This window comes from Lagenorhynchus albirostris, chromosome 5, assembly GCF_949774975.1.
Source record: "Lagenorhynchus albirostris chromosome 5, mLagAlb1.1, whole genome shotgun sequence".
NCBI classification, from domain to species: domain Eukaryota; kingdom Metazoa; phylum Chordata; class Mammalia; order Artiodactyla; family Delphinidae; genus Lagenorhynchus; species Lagenorhynchus albirostris.
Window position 1 is genome coordinate 131642930 of NC_083099.1, and position 13943 is coordinate 131656872.

Here is a 13943-nt window from a genome sequence, read left to right on the forward strand (position 1 = left end):
GGAGGGAGATGCAAGAGGGAAGAGATATGGGTACATATGTATATGTATAACTGATTCACTTTGTTATAAAGCAGAAACTAACACACCATAGTAAAGCAATTATACTCCAATAAAGATGTTAAAAACAATACACAACCTTGTGTTGTGTGTGTTTCTGTTTGAAGACATTTTATTTCATATGTATTTTTTACTCATTAGCATTGAACTCATAGCCAACAGCACTGGAACTCATGGCTGAACAGAGCTTATCTAAAACGTGTATTTTCTCCAGAGGGCACATCACAGTCTTCCCGTGCTTAGGAAGCTAGACAGAACTGCAGCTCTATGCCTGGGGCCCATTTTAAACAGTGAAATTACCAACAAAAGGCACAGACATATAGAAAATCTGGCACTGAATATACTGTGAAAAGTGTGCTTGTTCTAGGGCGAAACGAAGCCAGAGGATTGTCTTGTTCGACCTCAGCAAGGAAAGTGCATATCGGGTGATCAGACCTTCCTCCCTCTGCGCATGTCTGCAAATGATTGCAAAAGTGCTGCATGTATTCATGTTGGATTTACAAATAGATTTCAGCTAGTAGGTACATTTACAAATACAGAATCCACAAATAAGGAAGACCAACTGTATTTTATATTGATTACTTATTGAAATGATAACATTTTGGATGTATTGGGATAAGCAAAATACATGCTAAAAGCAAAAAAAAAAAAAAAGATTTGTAACATTTAATGTCATGGGTACTGACGAATCAGGTGGAAACCAGACATACACAATTGAAATGAACAGTTGAACATTATCCCTGCCAGCCTGTGAGGAGGGCACCGAAATAGGAGACAAAAATATGTCAGTAGCGTATCTGACACAAAAGATACACAAACTTGTTAGGACCAGTAAAACATGTTTATTTGGAAATATAATAAGTCCCTTATATACGAACCTTCAAGTTGTGCACTTTGAAAATGTGAACAGATGCTCGCATGTCTAATCACGTAAGTTAGTTCACGTGTCTGGTGTACATTGTCATGTGCGTGCATCCTCTACAAATCGTTGTTCTTTTATGTACTTTACTGCACAGTCCTGTATAGAGTACAGTAGCACAGTATGCTTATTTCAAGCCCAGGATGTCTGGAAGCAAGCATAAAAGCAGCTGTGATGTAACTGGTACTGTACTGTACTTTTCAAGGTATTGTACTGTAAGATTAAAAATGTTCTCCTTATTTTTGTGTTTGTTTTTTTATGTATTATTTGTGTGAAAAGTATTATAAACCTATTGCAGTATAGTACTGTATAGCCGATTGTGTTAGTTGGATACTTAGGCTAACTTTGTTGGACTTACACACAAATTGGACTTACAAACGTGTTCTCAGAATGGAATTCCTTCATATGTAGGGGACTTATTGTAATCACAATATAGAAACATAGAATAAGAAGGTAGTGGGTTTACACTTGGACTATGGTCAAAATGAAGTCTTTTGCTTTCCAGGAAGATTATGGAGTAACTCAGGCCCCCTCAATTACAAATAGGACTTTCAAGAAGACAATCAAAAAGTTTTCTGCAGGCTCTGAATATTCTAGGAGAAACGATGTGATTGTGAGACATTGAAATGGAAAAAGCCTGGGATAATCATTTAGAGGAAAATGTGCACTGCAATTACATTTTAGCAGCAAGAATAATATCTTCTATAGAAAAATGGTTGGTATCCACAGCAGGCAGAGCAATAGCCACAGCTGTAGCCACAACCATATATATCCACGGCCATATCCACGGCCATATCCACGGCCATATCCAGAACAATATCCACAGCTACCACATGAGTTTCTGTAGTTGTGTTTACACTGTGTTTACAGGAGGGAGTTTGGTAGTTCTGTAGAGGATCAGACAGAGGTTTCTGAAGTCTGAATGTTATCTCTTGCCCTAGGACTTTTAATACTACCAGAAATGAGTGGAACACACAACACAGACTCTGTGGCCTCATTATCACAGCAATTTTCATTTTTAAAAAGCTCATCAAACTAAGGACAACATTTTTTTCATGTAGTTATGTCCAAGATCTGGCCATAGCTAGGCATGAAAATTATAAGAAACCAGATGTAACCTTCACATTGAACAAGCATGTCTTGTGGAATGTAATCAGACCTAATTTAAATTTTCATCCCAGGAGGCATTAACTCTTCTGTGCTTCCAGGTACATATATGTGCGCACTGGGAGATGCTCCAGCATCTCATATCTCAGAATTGATAGGAAAACACCAGGGCTGGAGGTGAGAGGCAAAAAGCAGGGGCATAAGGGGAGAAATTCTCAGGTTATATCTACAAAAATGTGGATGGACCCAGGTAGAATTCCTACTGCAGTTGTGGCTAGTGCAAAAGTCAGGTGAGGCAAAGAAGATCTGATTGGTACAAAACAGGGGTTTGGTATAATATATCAAAATAAAAGCGACCATGATTTTGTCCAATACAACATAACCAACTCCAGTTAAGCATTCTTGGAATATTTCAGTATGATACTTTCTTTGAAACATTTTGCCCAGTTACATCATCAAAATTTTGTCTACACAAATCCTACTGATTCTTCAAAGCACAGCTTAGACTACACCTCATATTAGAAGCATTCCTGGACATTCACAATGTGCTTTAGCTGTAATTCCTCTATTCTTCCACAGCTCCCCAAGTCTAAATGTATTGTGATCCTGAATATGCTGTATTAGCACACTGTTTTAATTACCTGATTCCTTCAGTCAATTGTAATGTAAGACAGATAATTTTATCTTCTGTGACTCTAAAGACCTAAACACTCACTGTTGAATGAGAGACTGTAAGATTTCTTCCCCCTGGAAAAATTGTAATTATTTTGATGTATAGGATGTTATATAAGAAAAATAACAACAATGATAATAACAATTAATAATATTTATATTTCCCTTTATAGCTTTGAGGCACACTCATATTTATTACTTCATTTGATTCTTACAAAAACAATGTAATAAGAAGTTGTGGTATTTATTGTCGTATGCACAGACGAGAAAACAGAGGCCAAGGAGAGTTGTCTTGCCCAAGGACTCTCAGCTGTTTAGTAATAGAGTTGAATTAGTCCAAATCCTACTATAACCATAAAATCTAGGGGAGGATCCATGAACTATTTTTTCCTCCAGTTTTTAAGATGGAAAATATTCACTGCATCTGACTAAAATTACCAGTATTTTGCAACTTCTGCCTTACACTTTTATCCTCTGGATTTCCTTTTTTTGTGATCTTTGCCATTCTAGCCAAAGCATGCTGTAAACCATCAAGCGAACAACTGAGTCCCTCTCAGAACTGCTCCATAAGCCTTAAGTACCACACAGTGGTATTAGAGCTGTTCTGCTCATGCAAAGGCATTCTCTGTCTGTTGAGAGTAGAAATTCCTTAACACTCTGCAAGTTAATTTTATAAATTACAGCATCTGTGTGGAAATGATTATAACTTTTCTAGGCATCTCAAATTTTAATCAATAGGATATAAGCACTCTAGATCAGCAACTTTCATGTCAAAATTAAAACCTCAGATTCTAGGTTTGCTTTCTAATTATGACTGTACCACTTTTGCAATTCTTTCCACTAAAATATAGTCAGCATTGGCTCCATTCCTGCAAACTTCATGACCCTATCCACATTTCACGTGTCACCTGCTATTCCCCAAAATAGCTCTAACATGACCATATTTACTTGCATCATTTCATTACTTGTTTTTCTAGGCAGTGACTGAACCACACAGTTTAACTTTACAAGAATTTTTGAATGCCTACATCATGCAAGCCCTATTCCAGGACATAGAATATTGAATAAAAATATATATATAGTGCTCAAAGGTGAGCTCTAGGCTTTTGAAAGTCTCCAGGGAGAGTGAATACCATTTCCATTTGGACCAGTCTCCATCCTTTCACCGCATGCTACATGAAAGATTAGTCATTTCAATATTTACATTTCCTCACTTATTCACTCTTCAGTTTACTGCAACCACTATTTACTGTTATCACATTACCCCCTCCAAAAAAAAAAAAAAAACACTTTTCACGAAAGATCCTATGTCTTTTGTCAAACCTAATGGAAACTTCTCAAGTAATTATTACAATTTGATGATAAAGTAAAAAAGCAGGACCAAATCACCAGAAAACAAACTATTCCACTAAAGCCCACTAATTTGTTACTAATAATACAATGACAAATATTATATCAATATACCTGGTGTCACAGTATATTTTAGCATTCATAACTATGGAGTATATATATATGATACACGTACAAAACATCTAAAAGAAGTGCGCCTACCTATTTGACATGAGGAAACAAATTATTGATTAAAATTCTGGGATTTTAAAAATATTATCAATAAAAATAATATATAAAATTGTCATTTTTGTAGATTAAGATGGTTAAGTGTCAACAATTTCATTATTCAACAACCTAATAATAAATATAACAAAACATCTACTGAGTTCCCACGGTGGCATAGAATGCATATTTTATTTAGTTCAGTACTCTCAACAATGCTGATCTAGCACTATTCTGTCATTTTACCTTTGAGTATACTGAGGCTCAGAGAAGTTAGATAATGTTCCTACAATCACACAGCTAATAACTGATGGCGTCTATGCTTGAGCATGTAGTGCGACTCCAGAACCTAGGCTCTCCATCACTATCTATACAATCTTCTTATTTTAAGTGTGATCATTTGTATGACCTTGAGGAAATGATATCTTGAAGGAGAGTACAGTTAAAGACAATGTTTCCTGCACCGGAGAATGTGGATATTGACTCAAAATAGGCTAAAGATTTCTGAACATGCAAAAATATTGTAGCCTCTCTTCATTTATTTCCATGGATCTTTCTTTTCTTTCTTTCCTGTTTTTTTTTCTTTTTCAGGCTCATAATTAATACATACCTATTGTAAAAATTTCAAAGAAATAAACTTGTTTCTCAATAACAGGAGGGATACGGCAGTGGTGTGCTGTTGTTTAATGACTTCTGTTGGGAGTATGGGGTCTGATTTGCTAATTTCCGTGGCATATTAGCATGACTGGTTTCAAGTTACCAACTGGCTTACAAAATTGCTGAAAGCCTATACCATCTTCTAGTACTTTAAAATTTAAATTTCATGTTTAAAACATTAATCAATACGGAAGTTCTGTTGTGTATGGTATGAGGCAGGCATCTATTTTTTCTGTGTCTAAACAGATGGCAAATTGATCGATTCCACTTACGAAATACACTATCTCAGATCAAAACTTTGCCTTTACTGGAAACCCCCCCTCCTCCAGAAGTCTTTTGCATTGAGTACTGTGGTCTTACTGGTTCAGAATGATCTACTGCCTATACGTTGATAGCATGGCTAGATTGTCTGATCTTTACTGGTGGCCTAACATGGTTTCTCTTCCTAGCTACAGACCTCTCTGGACCAGCTTGTTGAGACCTTCTAAAACCACATGGAAAAGTAGAAATATATCATGAAATACTTATAGAATTTTACATTTTCCAGGAGCCACATTTTAAAAAGTTTAAAAGGTGAATTAATTTTATAGCATATTTTATTTAACCTAATATATGCAAAATATTATCACAATATATAACCAGTATTTTTAAAATTATTTGATATAGTTTTCATGAATTTTTTACAGTAAGTCTCTGAAATCTGGTGTGTTCTTTATACTTAACAGCTCTTAGCCACATTTCAAGTGCTCAATACCCACATCTCTCTAGTAGCTTCTATATTGGACAGTGCAGCTTGAGAAAATCTGAGGATTCCTCTATGGGTGTAGCCATTGATTATAACTTTTCCAGTAGCAGTTACTACTCTAGAAATAAGCAGGCAGCTTATTTGCTTCTTTTTCTAAATTCCTCTGCCTTGAATTCTATTTTCCCTCTTATTTAACTCATCAATTTCAACTCCTCATTTATGTCTCTGCTCATATACCATTCTCCTTTGGAAGCAATTTATGACCCTTGTGTAGCCTCCTCTTCCCATATTCTGGCTGACTTAGGCTTCCCCCTGGAGTTCTTGTTCAGTAGCCCTATAATACCTGCAAGCATACCTGCTATAATGTGAATCTATGATTTACTATTGATATTTTGTATCCAACTGAGTATTTCAAATTCTTAGAAGGAACGATGTGTTTTACATCTCTATACCAAACACCAAATCCCAGCACATAGCTGGCACATGAACTTAAGGTTTGTTAAATGACTGAAAGAAGAAATAATGGATTTTACAGTTTAAAACCTTTACAATATGCAATAGCTCATCAAAGAACATGATTTTGAGTTTCCTCATAAAGGGGTTATAAAGTTTAAATCATTTCCTAACTACAGAAAAAAACTCATTCATGGCAATGGTCTTTCCTTTCCTCTATAATATGATTAGATATGTGAAACCAAATCTTAATTTTTCCCAACATTCACCAAACCCATACTACATACACACACACACACAAAAATTTTCTCTAATTTTAATCATCCTTATCTCTCTTATCGCCATTTTCTCATTTCACTCAAGCTGATAGTATCAAATTTTCTTGGAGTGATGGTCATAACATTTCAGATTTTGAGGATAGATTGTGAAAATGCTTCTCTGGGTATATAAATTATTTCATACATGCCTAATAATGGATAGAACCTTTTCTGGATACATAAATTATTTTATATATGCCTAATAAATTACATTTTTCCTTATTTTAGACATACTTTTGATGAGGAGGAACATAAGGAAACAAGTTAGATTTTTCAAGGAGCTTTAACTGTTAGAATCCTCTGCCTCTGCTTGTAAGACTAACCTTAGGGTTACCCAGAGCATAGTTATTCCTCAGATCAGACTAACAAATGTTCCGGCTACAAAAACCATCCTGCTCTTGAAAGAACCCCTGTTTCTTCCATCAGTTAGACAAATTATATCCTGGACATAACCTTACACCAGGGCAGACTTTGATGGCAGGACGATCTTCCTTGGTTTGGGCCGTTTTGTGGGGTCTCTTAGCTCCAGGGACCTCAGTGTCAGACTTTGGGCAGTGACCCATGTCATGCAAATAAGACACAACATCTTTATCACTGCTGGTTGAAACTCGATTGCTACCGAGTCTGAAGAGGCTTTTCTGTTGTAGGATCTAAATGTTAGAGTTTAGGAAGATCAGATGAGGAAAGAACACTAAAGTCAGAATCCAACAAAGCAATAGGTTCTCCAATTAAGTAATTTAACTGGACTTTTTAATCTCATTCTTGTATCTGTCCCAATTAAGGCATTAGACAACCTTATTAAGCCACTAGACCTTACTCTTTTCCAGCTGAAAAATGTAGTACTACCTAAGCAAACCCAAAGCTTAATGAACTCCTCTTCACTCTGACAATTGCTACTGTCCTTTCTAGTCTTTTTTTGCAACTGGCATCAGCTCATTGGTCACAACTTTCAAACACCTCCCTGAGCTATATCTCTAATATTTCAGTCCTTACTATATCTCTAATATTTCAGTCCTTATTCTCTTTCCCATTAAGTTGTTTTATTTCCTCCATAGCAACTGTCAGTCTGAATTCATCTTAAATCTTTTTTACTGTTGATTTTTATCCTCAGGTACCAGAATGTAAACACTGTGAGAACAGGAAACTTGTCTATAGTTTTCCTACTGTGTCTTCACTGTATAGAATGAGACTCTTTCAAAACTATCTGTCAATTAAGTGACTTGAATAAATTTCCTCAATCTCAATAAATATGTGCAAATAAATATATTTGCAATTCCATCAAAAGCAGATGATATAGTAGAATAATATTATTCTAACTTACCCTTTCCTAGATCTTTATTCCTCATGTACTTTAATACCTAGCTCTGCTTCTAATTTCTCATTAATTCTGGAAAGTATCTCTTCCATTCCATTATTCCTTTAAGGACTCAGGCCACCTCTTCTCTACCTTGGACTCTGCATTAACATCCTGGATAAAGTGTCATTCCTCCTTCTCTTTCCCCTCCAGCTCCATCCTAGACACAGTGAGATTTGGAAAGCAAAGTTCTGAAATACTGTGAGATTTGTGCTTGGGTATATGAGTGCCTGAGCATGTGGGATACAAGAAATAGGTGGAGAAGACATTATTCCTGGTGCAGGTATAAGAAGGAATGTTTGTATTATATCAAGGAAGAACTCAAGGTTCAGGCAACATGTTAGCCCAATTTTCAACAGAGACCATATTATCTCAAAAAAGACTAATTCACAAGCAAGTACACAGAGATTTGTTAGGAGCAATGGACCATTTTTATTGAGGATAAGTGATTTCTCCAACTGTACAATGTTAGGATCATCAACACAGTCATAATAGAGAATCAGAGATTAAGAGAGTAAAGCCTAACATTTGGAAAAGAGTCAGATGATACTACCATGGAGCTTCAGGCCACAAAGATGCCAATCTAAAAATGGGTAGCTGGAGGTCAAAGTCTCTGTCAGGCATGTAATTTCTTGGATACAGAAATCATGGGTTATAGATCCTTGAATCACCATTATCTTTAGGTGTGTTGTTTCAGAAGCAAACAAGGCTTGGATGGTGATGTTCTAGCAGCAAGAAGAATAACATCTCCTATAGCAAACTGTCCAGTAGCTGCAGTAGCCAGAGCCATATCCACAGCCACATCTGGTTCCATAACCACAGCCATAACGCGAGCCATATCCACAGCCATAGAGAGTCCCATATCCACAGCCACAGCGAGTCCCATATCCACAGCCACAGCGAGTCCCATATCCACAGCCACAGCAGAAACCATATCCACAGCCATATCTGGTTCCATAGCCACAGTCATATCTACAGCCATATCTAGTGCCATATCCATAGCCATAATAGGGGTTAAATCCACAGCCATAGCTGTTTCCACAGCCATAGCCACAGAAGTTGCCATAGTACTTGCAACACATGTTGTTAATGGAAGTGGATTCAGATGGTTTGCAAGAGGATGTTTCTGAAGCATGTGTGTCATCTGCTTCCCATGGACCTTTATATACTGTCAGTAATTGGCAGAGCATACCATTCATTCCCTGACATAGACAACATATATGCAAGCAACCTTTATATGCCAGTCACTGTTGACAATCGATAATAGTTTCTTTAAAATGAGCTCATTATTTTGTATACTCCAGTTTTATTTAAAGAGCATCATTTTAATTTGTTCTGCTGAAGAATTGTCTCAGTAGAATCATGTGCCCAATAAATGGTTTTTTGGTTGGGTTGTTTGTTTTTTGTGCCTTTGAGTTGTATGAGATGTTTGTGTAATTTGGATATTAGCACCTAGTCAGTCACATCATTTGCAAATATTATCTCACATTTCATAGGTTGTCTTTTTATCTTTTCAATTGATTCCTTTGCTGTGCAAAACCTTTTAAGTGTAATTTTGTCTCATTTGTTTATTTTTGCTTTTATTTCTTTTGCGTTAGGATACAGATCCAAAAAAATGATGCTATAATTTACATCAAAGAGTGTACTGCCTATGTTTTCTTCTAAGAGTTTTATATTTTCAGGTCTTACATTTAGGTCTTTAGCCCATTTTGAGTTTGTTTTTGTATTTGGTGTGAGGGAATGTTCTACTCTCATTGTTATATATATATGGCTGTCCAGTTTTCCCAGCACCACTTGTTGAAGAGACTGTCTTTTCTCTTTGTATATTCTTGCCTCTTTTGTCATAGATTAATTGATCATAAATGTGTGGGATTATTTCTGGGCTCTGTATTCTGTTCCACTGTCCTATGTGTCTGTTTTGTAGCAAATACCACACTGTAATATAGTCTGAAGTCCGGTAGGGTTGAACCTCTAGCTTTGTCCTTTATTATGAAGAGTGCTTTGAAAATTTGGGGTCTTTTGTTGTCCTAGTTTTAGAAATATTTTTCTATGAATTTTAGAGTTGTTTAAGGATTATTTGTCCTAGTTCTGTGAATTTTAAAAATATTTGTTCTAGTTCTATGAAAAATGTCATAGGTATTTTGATAGGAATTGCATTAAATCTGTAGATTTCATTGGGAGGTATGGCCATTTTTATAATATAAATTGTTCAAATCTAAGGACACAGGATATATCTCCTTTTCTTTATATCAATTTCAATTTCTTTCATAAAATTTTATAGTTTTCAGAGTATAGATATTTCACCTCCTTGTTTAAGTTTATTCCTAGGTAATTTTTGATGCAGTTTTAAATGGGATTTGTTTTACTTTATCTTCCTAATATTTTATTATTAATATATAAAAACACAACAGATTTCTGTATATTAATCTTGTATCATGCAACCTACTGAATTCATTTATTGGTTCTAATGGTTTTTGGGTGGAGACTGTAGAGTTCTCTATATAAAGTACCATATCATCTGCAAATAGTTATGGTGTTAACTCTTACTTTCCAATCTGCATACATTTCATTTCTTTTTCTTATGACTGCTGTGGCCAGAACTTCCAGTTTAAGTAGAAGTGGCGAGAGTGATCATCCTTGTCTTGTTCCTGAATTTAGCAGGAAGGCTTTCGCATTTTCACCATTGAGTATTATGTTGGCTGCTGGTTTGTTGTAAATGGCCTTTATTATGTTAATGTATTTTCCCTCTACACCCACTTTGACAAGAATTTTTATCATAAATCGATGTTGAATTTTTTCAAATGCTTTTTCTGCATCTATTGAGGTGATCATGTGATTTTTGTCTTTCTTTTTGTTGATGTGGTGCATTACATTGATTGATTTGCACATGCTAATCCATCCTTGTGACCCTGGAATAAATCTAACTTGATCATGACGTATGATCCTTTTTGTATTATTGGACTTGGTTTGCTAATATTTTTTTGAGTATTTTTGCATCTATGTTCATCGAAGATATTGGACTATAATTTTCTTTTTTCTATAATCTCTTTGTCTGGTTTTGGTATCTGGTTTTGGTGGCCTTGTTGAATGAATTTGGGAGTGTTTCCTCATCTTCAATTTTTTGGAACATTTTGAGAAGGATTGGTATAAGTTCTTCTTTTTATGTTTGATAGAATTCCCCTGTGAAGCTCTCTGGTCCTGGACTTTTGTTTGCTGGGAGTATTTCAAATTACAGATTCTACTTCACTTGTAGTTATCAATCTGTTCAAATTTTCTGTTTCTTCTTGATTCAGTCTAGTCATTCTGTATGTTTCTAGAAATTTGTTTCTTCTAGGCTGTCCAATTTGTTGGCATATAACTGTTCATAGTATCGCTTATGATTTTTTGTATGTCTGTGGGATCAGCTGTTATTTCTCCTCTTTCCTTTCTTATCAAAATTAAAGTAACTTTTTATAGTAACAATTATGAAATCCAAGTTGGAAGGGAGTATAAACTCTGGAAGGTGATTCCTTCTACTGGAATCTCACATTTCAACAACAAAAAATGAGTTATGATCCAGTAGTCTATAGAATGCCTTCAACAGGAATTTTCATGAAGCTGCTGATTTCACTTTCTGAGAACATTAATTATTAGCCAAATTTCTTCCAGTTAATGAATATATCTTTTTTATGATATTGGTCACTGGTATAAACTGATCACTCTGCTATGTTTAATCCATAACAATAGGCATAAAGAAAATAGCAATATATCTCCATTCCAATTTTTATTATTTTTCAGTTTCTTTCCTTTTCTGTCATCATTTAAATTCAAAACTATCAATGTTATTTCACAAAGTCTCTGGATTAGACACTTTACTTTTCAATACCACTGCCAACACACATTTTCTGATAACTATACTCCTGGATTACTGAAAAGTCTTCTATCTTTATTGCATTACTTCTAATACCTTTCCATTCAAACCTCTCGATATTGATCCAAAACAAATATACATACATATATATATATATATATATATATATATATATATATATATTCTATACATCACTGAATGATCATCTCTCACAACAGTGCCTGGCACATAATTTGTACTCAATCAATATTTCTCCAATAAGAAAATGGATGAAGTCAAACATTTGTGTGGCACATGTAAATTGTAGGATATTTGTAAATATTATCACCATTTTCTCATTTCTATAAAGCTGAGCGTCTCAAATGTTCTTTAACTAAGGAGTCACAACATTTCAGATTTTGAAGGTATGTTAACAGCTAGTGTGTGAAGATTCTTTTCTGGATACACAAATTATCTCATACATGCTTAATAAATCATATTTTTCCAAAACTTAGTGAACTTCTCTCACCCTTTACACTTACTACTGTACTTTCTGTCTTTCTTTGCAATTGACATCAGCTCATTTGTCACAAGTTCAAAATTCCTCCCTGAACTATCCCTCTAACACTTCAGTCCTTACTCTCTTTCCCATTAAGCTGTTTTATTCTCCCAACTGTCAGTTTGAAATTTTCTTAATTATTTTTTATATTTTTTTTATCTTCACATACTAGAATATAAACACTGTGAGAGCAGGAAACTTGTCTATAATTTTCCTACTGTGTCTTCACTGTATCAAATGAGACTCTTTCAAAACTACTCAAAATTATTTGTCAATTAAGTGAATAAATTGTGAATTAAGTGAATAAATTGTCAATTGTCAATAAATTGTCAAATAAATTGTCAATTAAGTGAATAAATTAAGTGAATAATAAATACTTGAATAAATTTCCTCAATCTCAATAAATATGTGCAAGTAAATATATTTGCAATTTCATCAAAAGCAGATGATACAGTAGAATAATTTTATTCTAACTTATCCTTTCCTAGTTCTCTTTTCTTCATGTACTTTAATACCTAGCTCTGCTTATAATTTCTCATTAATTCTGGAAAGTATTCTTCCATTCCACTATTCCTTTAAGCACTCAGGTCACCTTTTCTCTACCTTAGGCTTTGCATTAACATCCTGCTTAAAGTGTCATTCCTCCTCCTCTTTTCCCCTCCAGCTCCCTCCCAGACAAAGAGTGATTTGCAAAGCACAGTTCTGAAATACTGTGAGATTTGTGCTTGAGTATGTGAGTGCCTGAGCATGTGGGATACGAGAAATAAGTGTAGAGGTATTATTTCTGATGCAAATATAAGAAGAAATGCTTATATTATATCAAGGAAAAACTCGAGATTCAGACAAGATATTAGCCCAATTTTCAACAGAGGCCATAACATCTCAAAAAAGACTAATTCACAAATGAATACACAGAAATTTGTTAGAAACAATGAACAATTTTTATTGATAACAAGGGATTTCCCCAACAATAGGATGTTAGGATCATCAATACAGAGAATCAGAGATTAAAGGAGTAAAGGCTAACAATTGGAAAATAGGCAAATGATACCACCATGGACTTCAGGCCACAAAGATGCCAATCTAAAAATTGGTAGCTGGAGGTCAATACCTCTGTCAGACATGTGATTTCTTGGATATAGAAATTGTGTCCTAAAGATCTTTGAATCAGCATTATCTTTAGATGTCTTTTCAGAAGCAAATGGACCTTGGAAAGTGATGTTCTAGTAGCAAGAAGAATAACATCTCCTATAGCAAACTGGCCGGTAGTTGCAGTAGCCAGGGCCAGAGCCATATCCACAGCCATAGTAGGAGCCATATGCACAGCCATATCCATAGCCATATCCACAGCCATAATAGGGACTAAATCCACAGTCATAGCTGTTTCCACACCTGTAGTCACAGGAATTGCCGTAGTAGTTGCAAAACATGTTGTCAAGGGAAGTGGATTCAGGTGGGTTGCAAGAGGGTGTTTCTGAAGTGTGTGTGTCACTACTTCCCATGGACCTTTATGTACTGTCAGTAATTGGCAGAGCATAACATTCATTCCTTGACACAGGCAACAAATATGTAAGCAACCATTATGTGCCAGTCACTGTTGACAATCAATAATGATTTGCTTAAAATAGCTTGTTGTTTTGGAGACTCCACTTTTATTTAAAGAGCATCATGTTAATATGTTCTGCTGAAGAATTGTCTCAGTAGAATCATGTGCTCCAAA

General features: G+C 35.2%; 1 protein-coding gene across 1 annotated transcript; it reads right to left on the reverse strand.

The window, feature by feature from the left end:
* Nucleotides 1-8560: 8560 nt before the first annotated feature.
* LOC132520321 (keratin-associated protein 21-1-like) lies at nt 8561-13653 on the reverse strand. The gene is made up of 2 exons (XM_060149078.1): nt 13508-13653; nt 8561-8843 (listed from the first exon to the last, which is right to left on the reverse strand). The coding sequence occupies exons 1-2, from the start codon at nt 13651-13653 to the stop codon at nt 8561-8563; spliced, it is 429 nt and encodes a 142-aa protein (XP_060005061.1).
* Nucleotides 13654-13943: the final 290 nt, after the last annotated feature.

Coding starts and splice junctions, on each gene's coding strand:
- LOC132520321 (XM_060149078.1), bottom strand. CDS start 13,653: ATGTTTTGCAACTACTACGGCAATTCCTGTGACTACAGGTGTGGAAAC. Junction 8,844..13,507: donor GGCTGTGGATATGGCTCTGG/CCCTGGCTACTG, acceptor ATTTAACCCCTA/TTATGGCTATGGATATGGCA.